This window comes from Sinocyclocheilus anshuiensis, unplaced genomic scaffold, assembly GCF_001515605.1.
Source record: "Sinocyclocheilus anshuiensis isolate Anshui unplaced genomic scaffold, SAMN03320099.WGS_v1.1 scaffold163, whole genome shotgun sequence".
Lineage (NCBI taxonomy): Eukaryota > Metazoa > Chordata > Actinopteri > Cypriniformes > Cyprinidae > Sinocyclocheilus > Sinocyclocheilus anshuiensis.
The window spans coordinates 535127-555354 of NW_015548223.1; the positions used below are offsets into that span (position 1 = coordinate 535127).

General features: G+C 39.7%; 1 protein-coding gene across 2 annotated transcripts in view; it reads right to left on the reverse strand.

The window, feature by feature from the left end:
• tspoap1 (TSPO associated protein 1) overlaps positions 1 to 20228 on the reverse strand; it is a 141323-nt gene that overhangs the window by 11217 nt on the left and 109878 nt on the right. For both annotated transcript variants that reach the window (XM_016441337.1, XM_016441335.1), the window contains 11 exons: positions 18412 to 18518; positions 18102 to 18211; positions 13585 to 14472; positions 13303 to 13454; positions 12714 to 13208; positions 11469 to 11981; positions 10329 to 10487; positions 9165 to 9902; positions 5709 to 5805; positions 2790 to 2920; positions 1151 to 1319 (listed from right to left, as the gene is read on the reverse strand). In XM_016441337.1, the coding sequence (XP_016296823.1) occupies positions 1151 to 1319; positions 2790 to 2920; positions 5709 to 5805; positions 9165 to 9902; positions 10329 to 10487; positions 11469 to 11981; positions 12714 to 13208; positions 13303 to 13454; positions 13585 to 14472; positions 18102 to 18211; positions 18412 to 18518 (3559 nt within the window). The remainder of the gene's footprint in view (positions 1 to 1150; positions 1320 to 2789; positions 2921 to 5708; positions 5806 to 9164; positions 9903 to 10328; positions 10488 to 11468; positions 11982 to 12713; positions 13209 to 13302; positions 13455 to 13584; positions 14473 to 18101; positions 18212 to 18411; positions 18519 to 20228) is intronic.

Sequence of the window (20228 nt, forward strand, 5' to 3'; positions counted from 1 at the left end):
TTTTAGCGCAGTTAGCCACTCATTTTGGTATTTGTGGCTCACAAGCTGTTTGAGACTGAGCGCGGCTTGTGCGATCCACTAATATAGATCAGTGGTGGTGCGCGCGCGTTTGGTATAAGCGTAAAACCTGCGGGAATGACTAAAATAATGCGCAATACAAGCACTATTTAACCGGAGCGAATGAGACGTGTGTGAGAGAGAAGGGGTCGTCGGAGAGAAGAGAGCGAGAATGTGCGGCTGACGTTATTGCCTGTGCCGCTGGTAACAAAACGGATCGGCTCGGAATCGGAAAGAAGTGAGACTCGGCCGAAAATCAGCCGATTTCGATCCCTGGCCGATCGATCGGTGCATCTCTAATAGATAGGAATAAAACTGTAAAGTTTGGTGTTTGTAAGTGCTGCTGAAGCGGAGAAAAACTCACAGCCTTTAACAATATGTATTGTAACTGAAATCTACAGACACAAATACATAAAGTGTTATAAAACAAACATTCAGATGTTTATTTTGGATGTCTGAAAAAGACATGTTATGGAATCAAAACAGCCCAAAATCCCAAAATTGACCAATGCATGAAAAAGCAATGGTTTTGCGAGAATAACTGAGAGAAAAACGACTGCATGTATCTTTATGGATTACATAAAAGCACCACTTATCCACTGCTATCACTTTAAGAACTTGATTTTAAGTTCCTCAAAGTTGTTAGCCTGAAACATATTTTAAAGCTCGTGTCTACAAATGTGATTCTAGCTATGCTCAAATGTCAGCTGCGGCTGGATTTTTATGGCTTTTTCTTTGAACGATTACAGGGAGTTAAGAGATTTATTTTTATTTTAGAAGCATGCTCAAAATATGACCTTGAATAAATGTCAGTCAGACACAGCTACAGCTCTGCTCCAAAACCTAGTCAGTTGTCTATCTAGACAGCACTTTAAGATCCTGATGTGAAGCTAGGCAGCGACATTATGCTAATGCGATTAAATGATTACAGCTGATCTCAATAGAGTTTGATGTTAGCATATGCTCTGTAATCGAATAAGAACTAAAATGACATTGCACACACAGGTATTTTGTGAAACATGATATATGTTGGTGTGAAAACTGACGCTGAGGTGTAGATGTGTGAGTCTGACGCATGCGCTGATAAACGTACCCATCTTTTCCATTGACGCCTCGGTGGAGAGGAAGCCCTGCATCAGGAGCTGGTCTCTGGTCTCCTCATCATCGACCTGGATCTCTGAAACCATATTACACGGCACATAGCCACGACGGCTACCCACCTCGCCTCGGTAGAAACCATCTGCATCTTTATCCCCATAAACCTGCGGAGCAGAAACACTGCTATCAACCTTACTTTGTTTTAGATGCTTTATGAACAGCAAAATGGTATTTTCTGTGAGGTTTTGCAGGTTGCACTACAGATGCACATTTTGTAGGCTAATGTGGGTGAGAGTTGACAGTTTATAAGCATTTCTTTCTTTGTAGTTTTAACCCTATAAAGCCTACTTTATCAAATTTCTAAGGCCTCAAATAATCAGCATGATCACAACTTCGCTGTTAAACCTGTCACACTCAATCTACTGCATGCCTTCTGTCATCTCATTGATGGTTCAGACTTTTTTTAAATCTATTTTTATCTAATTGCACAATTTTCCATCATCAGCTTGCGCTTCATGCGTCTTTTTACTGTCAAATCTTTACTGATTTTTTTATCAAGTAAATGTAAGAATAACTTTGATATTGTTAATAATATTTCATAGATGAACACTTAATGGACTGTAGCTTTATTTTATTGTCCAGACATCTTTTTTTTATTTTTTTTATAGAAAAATCATGTTCAAATGTATCGAATATGATCATTAGGCTTTTGAGGAACGTTTATTTGTTCATCTCTCAATCATCATTGTATTGCATTGCATTATGATTTGACCATCAAACTAAGCATTTCAATCTCATCTTACTAAGACATATTATTGGCAGATATAGACTGACGACTGATATTTATATCATTTTATGTAAGTATCTGTTGTACTGTTATAAAGAGCACATTTATTTACATTACAATCATTAGGATTTCATCACTTTTTGGTCATATAAATATCAGCATCTGCACCAAATTGTATATTTCTGCTTAGTTTGGGCCTCTGAATAAAACTGAGCTATTTATCCTCCATATTCTCATTATATCATACTATATGAGCCATAAAAGCCTGATGATACAAAACATAAAACATATATTCAATTACATTTTTTTTTTAAAGTTTTTGTCGAAAGGTTCAACATAAACTGTTCCATGTCTATTATTGACTATTATTTCACATGACACACTTTATAAGATTAAAGACAAATGCATGCGTAAAAATCACAAACCCAGTCATACCTTGATAATCTGGCCCTCTTTAAAGGGAAGCTCCTCTATCATTTTATGTAAGTATCTGCTGTACTGTTATAAAGAGCTCATTTATTTACATTACAATCATTAGGATTTCATCACTTTTTGGTCATATAAATATCAGCATCTGCACCAAATTGTATATTTCTGCTTAGTTTGGGCCTCTGAATAAAACTGAGCTATTTATCCTCCATATTCTCATTATATCATACTATATGAGCCATAAAAGCCTGATGATACAAAACATAAAACATATATTCAATTACATTTTTTTTTTAAAGTTTTTGTCGAAAGGTTCAACATAAACTGTTCCATGTCTATTATTGACTATTATTTCACATGACACACTTTATAAGATTAAAGACAAATGCATGCGTAAAAATCACAAACCCAGTCATACCTTGATAATCTGGCCCTCTTTAAAGGGAAGCTCCTCTTCAGCAGCGTCAGGATTGGGTGACATGACTGCAGGATCATATGGGAAGAGGGCAACAAAGACTCTCACCTCATTTTCTTCAGATGCTCTGGGCTCTGCAACACCAAGGAGCAAACACAAACTTGTCAAGAAATTATTTCACAGGACATGTCATGTGACTAACACCTCTAGTATTTATGCAGCAACACACTGGTGGTTAATCTGGACCTGTCATGCCTGTATCACATTTTGGGATTTGTGCAAAGATTTGCTACATTTTTATGCAACTTTCCATGATGCTTGTGAAACATTACAGTCAGTAACCTAATGCTCGTTGTCTCCCCTGCCTGAAAACCATAATGGTGTGGCCCAGGCGTGTCCTTAAGTGAGGTAATCATACTAAAACCTCCTGATCCTAAGCCGCCATGAGCCGCTACAGAAACGTGTGCACATGAGTCATCCGTACTGAGTGAGAACGACAGGAAGAGAGAAAGACACACAAATGTCTATTCATATATAAACAAACTGATTTTAAACAATGCTGTCAAGGTAGAGATTAAAACAGCATCCAATATAAAAAAAAAAAACACCAAACAAGGATTACATTTAAAAGCAAACCAGTTCTGGTTGTCAATGCTGATTGGTCAAGCTAATGCCGTCACAACTAAAAATCACAATTTAGCCACCATCTCTTAAATATTATTGATTAAATGTATGAAAACAATATTGATGAGCAGCTCAGATTCAACTGTGCTGATCAACTGATTACTGAATGATATGAACTGATTCAGACTATGTAGACAAAAGTAAATTACTGTCAGTCAGGAGTAGATAAAAGTGTCTACTTAATGAATAAATGCAACTGCAAAGATAGAAGTAAATGTAAAGCACAACACAAAAGCCCCAAAACGCCACTGTATTTTTCCAGTACTCTTTACTGGACATGCATGCAAGATTAAACTGCTGTTCTGTACAATGGAGTCTGACAGCAGGACTCAAGCATCTGTCAGGGTCATCGGGTCAAAGGTCAGTACCCTGAAGTCATCAGGATCAATTTCCTGTTTCTAGATGAGTTGGGTGAGGAATATAGTGTAAAACAGGGACGTATAATCAGTGGTGCTAATAGGTGTCGGTCGTGTTTGTGTTAAGCTCCAGCACTGAGATGTGCTCATCTCATTAGTGAGGATCAAGACCATCTGTAGCAACAATCAAGGACAGAGCAAAGAAAACAGGACACTTCACAACCTCTGTACGTCATATTTGAGAGCAAATATGAAGAAAAAGGAGCTACCTTTGGGAAAACCACCTTTTGGGGATGTCCTCAAAGGAAAAACATATTCAAAAATATACTAAATTAATATTTTTTAATCGTAAGAGTGCAATGGTAGACTAGGCAACAAAGTTTGGATTTTCTGGCATTTGGTCAGATGTTGTCCACTTCCAAATTTATATGATATCATGGTTACTTTATATTACATTTAGTATCCATAAATGCACATTTATGGGTTTTCAATTAAATAAATTATATGTCTGATCACTTAGAAAAGTAACAGCACTCCTCAACAAGCCAGTTATGAATATATTACACGCCAAACTTTAAAGGGATAGATCACCCATAAATGAAAATTGCCCTATGATTTACTCACCCTCAAGCCATCCTAGGTGTATATGACTTTCTTCTTTCAGACGAATCCAATCGGAGTTATATAAAAAAATATCCTGGCTCTTCCAAGCTTTATAATGGCAGTGAGTGGGTGTTTCTTGTCAATAGTCCAAAAGAAGTCCAATAAAGCGCATCCATCCATCATAAAAAGTGTCCCACACAGCTCCGGAGTGTGAATAAAGGCCTCCTGAAGCGAATCGATGCATTTTTGTAAGAAAAATATCCATGTTTAGAAGTTTATAAACCGTAATCTGTAATCTCTAGCTTCCACTAACTGTCGTACGCGAGTTCATTCCGCCGGATCACATAGGACATAGTCGTAGCATAAGGTCCGGTGAGAATATGCTAGTCTTGCGAGAACCGATGTTTGTTTACAGGAGCAAAGGAAGCAAAGTTTCCTCTGTTTAGCAAAGGTAAACCAGTCTCCTCTTGGCTTATCTCGAAATCCTCTGACATTTTTCTTTACAAATCCTCGTTTTTGTGCTTCTAATTCGTGACCGGTGTTTTGTTTTGCTCTCTTCACTGCGCTTTCGCATTCGTCACTTCTCACCGGACCTTACGCTTCGTCCTAAGTCATCCGCCGGAATGAATGCGCTTACGACAGTTAGCGGAAGCTAGAGATTATGGTTTATAAAGTTTTAAATATGGATATTTTTCTTATAAAACGCATCGATTTGCTTCAGGAGGCCTTTATTCACCCCCCGGAGCCGTGTGAGGCACTTTTTATGATGGATGGATGCGCTTTATTGGACTTCATTCGGACTATTGACAAAAAAACACCCATTCACTGCCATTATAAAGCTTGGAAGAGCCAGGAAATTTTTTTTATATAACTCCGATTGGATTCGTCTGAAAGAAGAAAGTCATATACATCTAGGATGGCTTGAGGGTGAAAATATTTTCATTTTTGGGTAAACGATCCCTTTAATACTTTGTGTTAAGAGGTTTGATCAAATCACTAACCCTAAGAATGAGCAATAAAAGAGTGAAACAGCCTCATAAAACACTACTAATTAGTTTTATTTAAGCACAACAGAAGTCTCAATTTAGACTAGGCTAGATACATGTGTTGGGTTAGCTAAAACTAAGTTTGAAGAAGAACGGTTAAGAGCAGTTTAAAGATGGGTGGGTTTGCAAGACTCTGAAATGGATAAATGAGAGAGAGAGAAAAGGATGTGATCTAAATGGAAGCCGAATGCAGTTCACAGTGAGAGAGAAAGAGGGAAGTGAGAGGTTCTTACCTCTATGCAGCCTAATTTCAGAGCGTGACGTTTTTGGAGTGACATCGCACCACATTGCACCCGGATCTGCCAACGATGCTTCTCTTCCACCTGCCTCCTGGTTTGAGAGAAACAAACAGTTAGATAATGACACCTGTGGGATACAGCCACTAACTAATATCACAGTAACACCATCGATAAACTTCTAATTTGCTGCTTACTGATAGCAAGCAAGGTAGTTGTTTGTAGTAGTTATGTTTAGGTATATGGCAGGGTTGAGGGATCTAGAATATTGTCATGCAAAATAAGGTATTAATATGTTCTTTATAAGTACTAATAAACAGCTAATATGCTAGTAAAATGCATGCTAATAAGCAACTAGTTAATAGTGAATAGTGTTCCCTAATCTAACGTGTTACCAACATCGCAGTGGAACAACTGAAACATGTAACACACAATCTGCATATAATACCACATATGAACACTAGGGGCCCCAGATTAGAACAATCCCTTAGGAGCCACTTGCTTCTAATAAAACATTTTGTAATTTAGCATTTGGAACATTTGCAGTACACAGTGTTCCTGTGAGCAGATTACTTTGCTTAGCTTGCTACCTCTTAACCAAAAGGCCTGAAACTGTCTACACAACTATATGAAAGAGCTTTTAGCTATGTACAAGGGACTGCAATTGCATTGGCCAAATGTTTGTTTCTGTGTTTGTGAACCTTCCTAGAGTTTAAAGAAGCCACATATCAACACAATATGAAGTTCTGGCTTCTTAGGCTAATTGTAAATAGATTTGAAATCACTGTTGCAAATTCTTTTTTACTGAATTAGCAATTAGCCTGGAGCCCTGAAACACACACAAACACACAAGTCAGAAAAGCCATTGCTCAAGCGATATTTGATTCCAAATCAACAGAAGCAGCACTTGGGGTTGTTCTTCGTAGCAACACAGTGGAATTATGGGAACAAACAGGAGATCTCTGTGCAAGCACGACATATAGTTTCATACAGTCCAGTCTCTACTTTAACTGCTCAAGCAGTCTCTGGACAACCTTGAACAATATGTGGGTTAAGAAGCATCCCATTTGTATCAAGGAAAAGAGATGCACTAGAGCAAGTAAACCTATGGAGCGATAAGGTCTTAGCACAGCAATGTTCTAACTGAACACTGGGAAGAATAAGATGTAGGACAAATGCATAGAGCAGTGCTGCCAGCTACACAATTACAAGTACGAAGATGCCTTGACTAGAGACTGGGTAAAAGGGTGTAGGGTACACAATCAACTGCAAGGAGCGTGAAGTACAGGCTTAAACCTTTTGCATCCACAGTGAAATTAGTGTTGGAGTCATTGTATACTTGTTGTAATCCCATATGCCACAGTAGCTGTCAGTATGTGATAAATGAATGCATTAGCTCCATGTAGAGTTGGAAATAAATAACATTCAGAACTGACATTTGCATTTGTCTTTCAGTTCCATTAAAGGGATAGTTCACCCAAAAATGACAATTCTGTCATTAATTGCTCACCCTCATGTCGTTCCAAACCCATAAGACCTTCGTTCATCTTTACAACACAAATTAAGATATTTTTGATGAAATCCGAGCGCTTTCTGACCCTCCATAGACAGCAAGGTTACGACCATGTTCAAGGCCCAGAAATGTGCCAAGAACATCGACAAAATGGTCCTTGTGACATCAGTGGTTCAACCGTAACTTTATGAAGCTATGATAATATTTTTTGTGTGCAAAAAAAACAAAAACACGACCCATGCGCGTGCTTTCCTCTGCTCGTAAACAAGGTGCAGTGCATGTGGGTTCTACGTCAACAGCATCACGCGCATGCGTCGTGTTACTCTCGATAATGGCAGTAGATGGTAACTTGGGGGAGAAGAATTGATTAATAAAGTCATTATTTTTGTTTTCTTTGTGCACAAAATGTATTCTTGTAGCTTTGTAAAATTACGGTTGAACAACTGATGTCACATGGACCATTTTAACGATGTTCTACTGCGTTTCTGTGCCTTGAACGTGGTAGTACCCTTGCTGTCTATGGAGGGTCAGAGAGCTCTCAGATTTCATAAAAATTATCTTAAGGCGAGACATTGCAGGTGAATAGGGTAAAAAAAATTAACTACTAATTATCACCTTACTTACCCAGTTGATTGATTACATTGATAATTGCAAACATTTTTTGTATTACAAGTTTTCTAAAATGTTATGTTTAAATATGCAAATGAGGCATTATTTAATGAAATACGCGCTAATTTGCATACATTTCTAGTACAAAAATCTGAACACTGGATGAAGTCAGTTTCAAAATTCTTGTTTATTTTTTTTGACATATTAGAGGGAAATGTTTTTACAGAGGGAATTTTGGGTCTCTCTTTTTGTCACTCCATAATTCAGAAAAAACTTTGAACAGCCAGAAAACAATATATTTTCACAATTTTGGGGGGAATAAAATGTTGTATATAATCAAGCAAATTACATATGAACAAATCCCTCTGTAAAAACCTTCAGAATACAGACAGGAATAAAAATGTAAAGTTTGGTGTGTGTAAGTGCTACTGAAGTGGAGATTTATGGCTCAGTGTAGGAGAAAAAAATCATTTTGAGAAAACAGCCTTTAAAAATATGTATTGTAATTTAAATCTATTGACACAAATAGATAAAGTGCTATAAAATAAACACTTAACAGTGTCTTTTAGATGTTTTTTTCCACTAGTCTGAAAAAACACTTCAGAAAATTGACAGGTGCATGAAAAAACTGTGCTTTTGCCTGCAGTGTTTCCCCTTAATTTGTGTTCCGAAGATGAACGAAGATCTTAGAGGTTTGGAATGACATGAGGGTGAGTAATTAATGACAGAATTTTCATTTTTGGGTGAACTATCCCTTTAACAGGTTTGGAACATCTGCATTCTTCCTGAACAACTTAACATGAAATATACATATCAGAGGTGCTAGAATGTGCGGCAATGCCATAATATTGTCCATTCCAAAAGGATTAATTAATGAAAATGTTAAGTAGCACTGGAACCACAGTTGCTCAGTTCCTTTAGATTGCTATCGCTAACTCCAACAATAACTCCAGCTCTGGCCCTTGAGGTCCACTTTCCTGCAGATTTTAGCTCTAACCTTAATCAAACACACTTGAACCAGCTAATCAAGGTCTTCAGGATTACAGGCAAGTGAGTTTGTTCAAAGTTGGAGCTAAGCTCTGCAGGAAAGTGCACCTTGAGGGCCAGAGTTGAGAACCCCAGCTCTAAGCCTTCCAACTAAGATACTACAAGTTACAGTGAACTGATCAGAATAGTGATGGATGTGGGTGCAAACTTGCACTTATCTTCTCTTTCAGGACGCAAAAGGTTTTAGCCATCTCCTAAAGGGATGGGCAGGCTCTCAAAAAGAGCATCTCAAGGGAAAGATGGCTGTGGTACAACAGGAGATGGATGGACAGAGGACAACCCACCCATGAGCGGCTGCTTGGGGGCAGCTCTGGCTGGGGTCTGCATGTCAGGGGCAAGTGGTGGTACTCATTGTTACCGCCTTCCACCCACCACTCCGAGCTCATTTGGTCTAACACCACTTCTCCTGGATCAAACAGCTGATGCTCCTCATCGTTATCGGTTCCATACTCTACGTCAATCTCTGTTGAGGGTCCAGTGGGTGACTTCACATGGTGTACGGTCTTGCTAAGTAAATACGGTCCCTGCACTGTTCCTGAAGTCATCTGGCTACGGAGCAAGGCCTCTCTCCTGAGTCGGTCGCCATGGCCTTTGTGCGGTTTGTGGCGTGCAGCCACACTTACAGAACTAGGCCCAGCATACAGGCTACTGTCAGAGTCCAACTCCACCTCCTCCTCATCCAGATAGCTGATGGTGTCCACCGTGTCAGCATAATGCACTCTGGGTCTAGTCCTGACTGGCGCAGTCCCTTTGTACCTCACTACGGGCGAATCGGATTCCATTTTATGTCCATGATTGTGATGGTGGGGGGAATGTCGGCGACTCTCATGTCCACACTGATGGCCCTTGCCAGAAGCAATCCGGCCTGGGGAAGGTCTGGTGTGGGGTTCCGATTCAGTATTGTCTTCATCTTCGGTGACTTCTGGGATGCTGAATAGCTGTTTGTTGTGGTAGGCTTGAGGGGGGAGCTTTATAATCCTCTCTAAAATTTCTTCATCGCTGTCAGTTTCCCACATTTCAGACTGGGGTTGTTTTAGAGGAGCATTGGGAGTTATCAGAGTAGGAAAGGAGCATGGTGATAGATCGAGAACATACAGACGAGGCAAAGGTTTTGTTCGGTGTCAAAAGTCGAAAGTAGAACAAAATGAGAAAAAGAAACAAGAAAATTAAAATGCAACAGAGGAAATATAAGAACAGAAAGAACCTAAATGACAAGTATGGCTAACACTGTGTCCCAACAAGTTTCCAGTTGTCAATCAGAACATATTGGATGTTTAACATACAATTATATTGATCAGGATTTTGAACCAGTGACATTTCACTGTGAGCATGATTACCCGGTGCAATACCAACAAAATGTCCTGACACCTGCCACATTGCAATAGGACTCAACATTTTGTCCAAAGGTTCACTGAGGAATACTACAGCATTCATGTGCATGTACATACCCTGCCTGTAGGAGCTGTACTGTAACCTCTGGAGGAGACGTCAGCGATAGGCTCAGAGTGCAGATCTTCCTCCTCTTCCTCCAGTATATCAGACAAATCAGACCGACTGCTCTCCCCGTGGTAGTCTGGGGGAGGGTCCATAAGACCACCAGCATAGATCTGATAGCGTTCCACAAAAACAACAACTTCAATGCAGTTTTCTGAGACACCAGGATAGGGGTGTCCAATGTTGCTCCTAAAGGGCTACCTTTCAGTTGCAACTTGCCGCAACACACATGTCTGGAAATTTCTAGTAATTCCAAAGACCTGGACTAGCTGGTTCAAGTGTGTTTAATTGGGGTTGGAGCTAAACTTTGTAAAAGAGTGGCCCTCCAGGAGCAGGACTGGGCACCCCTGCTCTAGGACAACACATATGGCGCTTTTCCACTGAGTGGTACGACTCGGCTAGGCACGGCTCGGTTTGCGTTTCCTCTGCAGTTTAGTATCGCTTTAGAGTGGGCGAGATTATTCACATGTCGTTATAGTTGCGCCGCCTCTACTGCCGCGACTCCTGAAAAACATTTTCATTCCGCGTCGCCCCATCAAGCTCTCGCTGGATCCGCTCCTCTGCTATCAACAAGAGGAATGTCTGTACTTCCTCAACAGACAACGAAACAACCATTTTTGGTTGTTAAAAAAAGGTGCGCTCGTTGAAAACAGTTGCGTTCGATCCTTCGCAGGCTGTGCTGATTTAAATCTAGCGGTTCTGTTGTGTTTGTGTCGCAAGTTCAGTGACGCAGGTAGTGACGATTCTCTCCGGCCAATCCGTGATCAGCAGAGTTTACACGTCACGTTTTGGTAACGGTACGGTTCACTTGGAACCTCAACAGAGGTGGTACTAAAAAAGTACCAGGTACCAGGTACTGTACCCAGTGGAAACCCCCCAAAAGTGAACCGTACAAAGCCGTACCGTGCCGTACCATGCAGTGGAAAAGTGCCAATAGTGTTTCATTTAAGTCTCTCTGCTGGAATAAATTAGTATATTAAGGAAATAAGATTATCTCTGAGGGCATTGGTAAGATACTCAACATGAGCGCAGTCCAAAATTATAATGAGTGAATAGGGACACACATGGTCTCCAGATTTGGTTTGGAAACTGACCTTTATTCGAGGTTGAGGTACAGGCCGCAGGAACTCCTCTATGGACACAAGTCTGGTGTTTTCCCTGTCCTCCTCGGGCTCTGACTCAAAGGGTGACGGATTGGGAGGCCTCAGTGGGTGCGTATCTGGAACATCGAGAGGGTCCTTTCCTGGGATGTTGACTTTTGGGGAGGTGGAACTGGGTGGTGGTGTGTGAAGTTTGGCACGGGGGTCCTCCAAGAAGTCGGAGAGGGAGGCAACAGGACGCTGGCCTCCTGGGCTGTCTGTCTCTCTGCCTGGGTTATGCACAGCAGAAGCCACACTGGACTGCACTGGCACTGATGCAGGTACAACAACAGGTGCAGGTATGGGTGCAGACATGGGCACTGGCATGGCGGCAGGTGCCACAGGACCTGGCACTGTAATGGACACTGGTGTGGGCATGGGTAACGGTGTGGTCAAGGGAGCAGGTATGGCCATGGACGTTGGTGTAGCAACAGGAACAGGCATGACCATGGGTGCAGATACACTCACCTGTTGATGGAGATGCTTTATTAGCTTAACCCTAAACAGAACCATACATCCCAGATCTACACAGACAATGTATCTCACCTCAAGTAAAACCAATTCTACATTATATTGTAAATGAGCATAGGCTGAAACAGTGTCTAAAGCTTAGAGCAGAAGGTTACTGGTCTTAGGCCAAAATTTAAACATCTGCACTTTAGAGGAAAGTTCTGTGTGTTTTCTAAAGAATAAAATTAATTGGGAGAGCTATATTATATGTTTTATGAAGACATACAATAATTTTGTGTGAGGAACAGATCAAAATTTAACATCCCCTGCAGTTCTAAATTCTCTTTTGTTGTTTGAGTATTTTTTAAATATGGCACAAGGAGATGCTCCAGGGTTACAAGTAGAGGGCCATTATGCAACATTACTGTTTGCCTTCAGAAATTTCTGAACAAAGTGATCTAGTCATACAGTACACTGTTATAATACTTTTATGGTGCTCTTTTTCATTTATGGATCTTGATAGCATAAATCCCCATTCAGTTTCACTATATGGAAAAGAGCAGCACGGACATTCTGCTAAACATCTCCTTTTGCATTCCACAGAATAAAAGAAAATTGGAACAACACATGGGTAAACGATGACAACATTTTAACCTTTGGCTCTAAAAGTATATGCTAAATGATTACTTCTTACTTACACATACAGTAGTGACTAAAACTGTAGACAAGTAGATTTTTTGTTAAACTCACCGTAGAGTTAGCACGTGAGGAATATAGTGGCAGTGCCTCCTGTGCTGGCATGGCAACCGTCAGAGTTGCAGCTGATGTTGGGTTTGCCCAGGCTTCTACATAAGATGCAGGAGAGGAAGGGGCCTCACAAGCGACTGCATTGGGTGTATTGACGTAGACTCCCCGAACAGGACCAGTGGTGTGTTCGTCCAGTGTAGCAGCATGTGGCAGAATGGGCGTTTTGGCAGCAGAGAGAGATGTGGCACAGACAGCAGGATCTGGGTTGGCACTGGCCGTGAGGACACTGGTGGTGGCTGGCACAGACTGGCATTTAGGCAATGAGACACCGGACATGATGGCAGGCAATTTGGCGGGCACATTCACCGGCAATGAGTCCACCGACTCACCAAAAGCTGACATGGTCCGTACGGTGAGCTCATGAGCCGCCTGTAATGTCTGGATCTGAGATGGACCAATCAGAGCGCTGCCTGCTGTGGGTGACGAGACCTCTAATACCTGAGGACAGAGATGAAAGATTTTTACACACTTATTGTATGAATTGTAATATAAAAATTTAAAGTGGACTTTTCAGAAGAATTCTTTGGTTCACCTTCTTCTTGTCAGCATAGATGGTGTAGCCAGTGACTCGTACACCATTGGATGTCCCAGCGGCATCTATAGTAACGGGCAGCCAGCTGATCTGAGCTATTCCCGGAGATGGGCCCTGCTCCAACTGCACATCCAGAGGAGCATCAGGAGGACCTGGAAGACAAGGGAAAGGGTCAAATGTCAAACCAAAGGATGTTGAAGTTAAAATTAAATCAAAATGGATTCTTTTAATACATGTTCCTGGTCTTGTTGTGAACATCATCAGTGAATCTTTGCATCTCACCTGCAGTCAGGGTTGTGAAAGAGGTCACTGCGGTTTTGCGTTCTCGGCATTCCGGCGGTAGTTCCCAGGCAGTGCGGTGCGGCCTAGCCTCCACTTTAATGTTGTAATGCATGTTGGGTGTGAGGTTACTGAGGCACAGTGAATAGCATCCTGCCTTTACCAGCTCGCACTCCTCATCGTTTAAAGACACAATGTGCACATAGTTACTGTTGCTAGGCAGCCAGGTGAGACTGGCTGAGGTAGCCGTGACGCGTTCAACGCGCAGGTGAATCGGTGCTACGCACACGTCCCGTCCGACTAGTATACTGCAACGTAGTTGATCAGAGTTGCCACGCTCCGTCAGGCACTGCACCGCAATCCGATATGCCTTCTGTGCCAAATCCAGCCTCTCCAGAACGGCCTTCGTTTGGGTACCAAATGGCACATTGAGACGCAACTCGTGGTCCACATAGACGTTATAGCTAAACACAGAACCCCAACCGGACGGGACCAGCGGAGACTCCCAGCCAATGATGATACTCATGGCTAACTGCTTGATTAGCGTTAGCTTGCGGGGGTAAGGCACAGTGTCCACCCCTACCTCCTCTAGATCTAAGTCCAAGCCGTTAGTGAGCGGGGCAGCCAGGGCAGGGTTAGAGGGGTTAGCTTTGGCATTGTCACCAGGAGCCGAGGCTGTTGTGGAGGTCTCCGTCCTCTCGGAGGCGCTGTGGGCGAAACGTAAGTGGTGTTGGTGCAGCCGCTCGCTGCCGCTGTGGAAGCTGCTCTCCTGGAAGGAATTATGGGACATATCACTAGCCTGGTGAGGGTGCGAGCTCATGAAGTCGTCGTCTGACATGCGCTCCACAAAGTTAGAGGGAACGAGGCCTCTTCTGCCATCCATCAGCTCGCCTACAGAGGGTGACAGAAAGATGGTGTAACACATTAGTGCTAGTTGTAGGTAGTGTTGTTGAAGTATATTTATTACACGACTCTGTGGAATACTTGATTCTGATTGGTCAGTCGCGACATTCCGAGTTATGTTATCCCTCGAATAACAACCGGTAAAAGCTGATAACACAGGCTCATCTGGGTAACTGAAGTCGGCACTATACTCTTGCTAGGAAAATTTTTTCTTGGTGGAAGCTTTGCGTTTGGTTAGCTAATATTAAAACTCAATTCAATATTATGTGTACAATTATTTAATTATGTCATCCTGGTATTGCGAACTCGCTCTCTCGTTTCATACAAACGCAGCTGCTGCCATTTTGCGACGATTGTTTTGTACACTGTAATGGATTATAAGATAACTAAAGCCGGGCTCACACTGTGCGATTTTTTACAAGTCCTTTAGAATTGTACTTGTCAGACTGTACGAACATGATGATCATGTCACACTGTGGGATCTCAGTTGTCATTAATGTAAGTTGTCAAGACGCGTTAAAAACGGGTGCGCGCAAGAAAACTTGTCCGGAGTTTTACCTTATCAACCCATGCACATTCAGTGACTGCGAGCTGCATTGCACGCGGGGCTGTAATGTTGGCTATCATTTAAAGTATATGAATGGCGGCAATACTGATGTATTTAAGAAGAATAGTGTAAGCAGCACTACACACCCACATGAAAACAGCAGCGCAACCGGTGTTTATCATAGCAAAAGCAACATATTACGAATTTCGTGAGATGAGGACAAGAGCGCTGGAGTTTATACGGTTAGAAGAAATCTCTAACATTAATTCTCATCATGGTTTGTCTTGAAAAACGAAGACAGTTTTACGTTCGTCGTAGGAGAAGTCACACTGCAGGACTGTGTGCCAAATCTTCTGACACTGTCAGAATTTCATCGGAGGTCAAATTTGATCGCAATGGCCATTAATTGGCTGTCGGTGAACATGTCAAACTAACGATCAAAGACTACAGATTTTAGCCTAGGATTATAGGAATCTTTTAGGATTTTAAAAATTTGTCTCAGACGACCAAAATCGTGGCCAAAATCGCACAGTGTGAGCCGGGCTATACTGATGCTTTGATTTCAGTTTATTTATTGTCATACATGTTCCTTGTGCAAAACACTCATTAGTTTAGTTTCCACTTGAACAATCTTAAAGGGGTCATATGACGTTGCTAAAAAAGAACATTATTTTTTATATTTTGTGTATTTGGTGTAATGAAATGTGTTTATGCGGTTTACGGTAAAAAAAACACATTATTTTCCACATACTGTACATTATTGTTTCTCCTCTATGCCCCGCTTTTCTGAAACGCGTAGATTTTTACAAAGCTCATCGGTCTGAAAAGCGAGGCCAGCTATCCAGTGTGTTGTGATTGGCTGAATACCTCAAGCGTGAGACGGAAATGTTAAGCGGGTGACAGAAAGATGGTGTAACACATTAGTGCTAGTTGTAGGTAGTGTTGTTGAAGTATATTTATTACACGACTCTGTGGAATACTTGATTCTGATTGGTCAGTCGCGACATTCCGAGTTATGTTATCCCTCGAATAACAACCGGTAAAAGCTGATAACACAGGCTCATCTGGGTAACTGAAGTCGGCACTATACTCTTGCTAGGAAAATTTTTTCTTGGTGGAAGCTTTGCGTTTGGTTAGCTAATATTAAAACTCAATTCAATATTATGTGTACAATTATTTAATTATGTCATCCTGGTATTGCGAACTCGCTCTCTCGTTTCATACAAACGCAGCTGCTGCCATTTTGCGACGATTGTTTTGTACACTGTAATGGATTATAAGATAACTAAAGCCGGGCTCACACTGTGCGATTTTTTACAAGTCCTTTAGAATTGTACTTGTCAGACTGTACGAACATGATGATCATGTCACACTGTGGGATCTCAGTTGTCATTAATGTCAGACTGTACGACAGTCGAGACGCGTTAAAAATGGGTGCGTGCAAGAAAACTTGTCTGGAGTTCTACATTATCAACCCATACATGTTCGGTGACTGCGAGCTACATTGCACGTGGGGCTGTAATGTTGGCTATCATTAAAAGTATATGAATGGCGGCAATACCGCCGTATTTAAGAAGAATAGTGTAAGCAGCACTACACACCCACATGAAAACAGCAGCGCAACCGGTGTTTATCATAGCAAAAGCAACATATTACGAATTTCGTGAGATGAGGACAAGAGCGCTGGAGTTTATACGGTTAGAAGAAATCTCTAACATTAATTCTCATCATGGTTTGTCTTGAAAAACGAAGACAGTTTTACGTTCGTCGTAGGAGAAGTCACACTGCAGGACTGTGTGCCAAATCTTCTGACACTGTCAGAATTTCATCGGAGGTCAAATTTGATCGCAATGGCCATTAATTGGCTGTCGGTGAACATGTCAAACTAACGATCAAAGACTACAGATTTTAGCCTAGGATTATAGGAATCTTTTAGGATTTTCAAAATTTGTCTCAGACGACTAAATTGTGGCCAAAATCGCACAGCGTGAGCCAGGCTTAACAAACTGGTGAGATTTTAAAACAGTTTTGTCTTATATCAATATCTTTTATTGCCATAAGTATGTGGTGAAATGTTGTGTGATAAGTGGTATGACAGCACCGTATCCCTTAAATGTCCGTTTAGTTTGAACTTGCCACTTGCTCGCAACTGCTGTGTTCACGGAAGCTTTGCGTTCAAATATTTCAGATCAAATCTCTGCTTCGCATCGGGGTCCTGATCACCCTGTCGGGGGTTATTCTGCGATAACAACCCGCTACATTATCCCTTACTTAAACTAGATTTTTAGAAGTTTAGAAGTGAGAACTGAATTAGATTTTTACATTTTGATGAGATGAGAAGTACACACACACACACACACAATGCATATACAGTATATATGTTTATATCTATACATTTATGAAAAAACTATTTTACTATTTTTTACATAAATCAATGATTTTAAAAAATTGTTAAATTAATAAAATATATTTTATAAATATACATATATTTTCAGCATTTATGAAAAACAAATGTATTATTCATTACAAAAAACAATGATTTAAATGTAAAGTAAAAACATCAATACAAATATATCATAAATACTTATTTTTCAACATTTATGAAAACCAATTTTATTATTCATTAAATCAATTATTTAAAAAAAATGTAAAAACATTAATAAAAATATTATAAATATATATTTTCAGCTTTTATGAAAAAGTATTTTATTACTTACTAAAAATCAATGATTATTTTTTTTTTTACAAATGTTACAAAATGTAAACAATACTGAATTACGCATACTGAATGATCACTACAAAAGAAAGCAACAAGCTAAAAAGTCAGCTCACTTGTCTGTTTTTAACCATGATAATTAAAAATAAATACCTATTTCTGATAAACTTCTGCGATCTGTTTTTGTGTGTGTGTGTGTGTGTGTTTGTGCATCCTTCTGGAAATGTGAACATTTAATTTTTTCTTGCTCCACACACCGGAAGATATGCTGGTCTCATTTGAGTGCAACAATTAAAGAATAATAAAGTAATAAAATGGTAAAAAGTAATACAACATTTTAATAAATAAACTCACCCTCATAGAAGCCGTCATCATCCATGTCTCCATAGACGTAAATGTACTCCCCTGCTGTGAGGGGCAGCTCGACCTCTGGGTTATCATTAGGACCATCATAGGGATTGTAACTGCATTTAGACAATAAAACAAACCTCCATTTAAAGTGTCATTTGATCGATGTTAAGATATTTTCCTACTTTAATATGCAGAAACAACTGTATCATTCAAGCAAACCATTCATGGGTTGATTTTCTCCACGACACTGCCGTTTAGCACATGCTGTAAACTCCTAAGCACATATCAATAAATGAAGTTTAATGCTATTTACCTGTAACGTGCGATGAAGACCTGGAGTTTTGCTGCTCCTTTAGTGACCGAATACAGCGCCGGAGAAACGTCAACGTCCAACTCCTCAACTTCACTAGCAGTGTCCACCTGAAACACACGTCAACACACACTCAGAATATTGAACAGATGACTGAAATAAGAGCATTGAATGCATGAAACGGGTTTTATGTCTCTTTAAAATGTACATTTACCAGTCAACAATTAGGTAATGAGATTACCAAACCAGTACATCTCAAACTTGTGGGTTGTGAAAAAAGGGTCGTAAATGAGTTCTAATATGGTACCATTTTTTTTTTTTTTATTGAATACTCTATAAGATGGTTTAAAATATCTTCGGTGAAAAAGGCCAAGTATAAGAAGACATTCATCTCTACCACCACTAGCATTTGAAATAGAACTTTTTGATTAATTTTATAGCTTTTTTAAAAAAAAGAGTTTTAAGAGGGTTCTATGTAATATTTTTGTTTATAAACGTTGTTGTGTTGTTTGTTTTGTTTGTTGAGCCTTTGTCTAAAAATTATTTTCTACCTTATGCGGATAGACAAAGCTTTTGAATTTAAATCTGAATTAGAATTAAAATAAATATTGACTGAAATAAAATATAACATTTCTCATTTTCATTTTGTTAAACTAAAACTGAAATAAAAAAATAAAAACGATACAGAAAACATATATAGAAATTTTTTTTTTAATTACTATAACTTTAAAATTAAAATGCAAATATAAAATATAAAAAATATTCAAATTATCAATTAAAAAATGATCTCAATGACACTAAAATAACACCGTATGGTACAGCAGGAAAAACACTGCTAAATCTAAATAATATAATGCAACTTGGCATATAATTGTGCATAGTTAGGATAGTAAAATCAATAGGCTGATCAACTTTTAATGAAAAGGAAGAAAACACTACCCAGTTGATTTTTTGTTGTTGTCTTTCCAATCAAATGCAACGTTATCAATCTAATTACAAAGAAGTCAACATGGACAGATTGCATGACACCCTCATCTTCAAAAACATTTGACTAAGTCACTAAAAACCAATAAAAACTATACATGCATTGTGCTCATTTACTTAAAAAGACAAAAATAGTCCAATACCAGCATCTCACATTATGCAGCACATGTAGAATCGTCATTAGTAAATAATAATTACAGGTCTGTGGTTTGTTAAACTTGCAGAGTCATCATCTAGATATAGTGCTGCTGTGAGTAAGAAGTAAATGGAGTCATGCAGGCAGTATTTATAGCTCAAAGGTAAAACCTTTTATGGATAATCACTTACAACTACTACAACCGTCACAATCCAGCAGCACTGCACAGGATTATCTCACTGAATATCAGCTTTAGACAGCTGCACGCGCACCATGAGCGCCTGCACTCTGACCCGGGAACAGTTTTTAACTTCACAGCTAAAGCTCAAACAAACGCTCCCAGGTAAACTCATTCATGAAATCGAACCCAGACAGAACCCAACAAATGATCTGTATTCTAGACAATTCTACATAAAAATAATTCAGCAAAAGAAATAGCTCTGTAACTTCTCTGTAATAGCTCTATAAGTTCTTTGTTTAGCTGTTTAAGACATTCTGAAGTCCCAGTTCATGTCAAAAAGGTTACCAACTTCTGTACTAGACACATGCACTTATAAGCAGTGTTTTTTAATATCATTAATATACTATTGTAGTATTTATTATATTTTGGATACAATTAAATGTTTTATTTTTTCTGTTACATATATATTTTTTTTCTGTTTATATATATATATATATATATATATATATATAAACTATA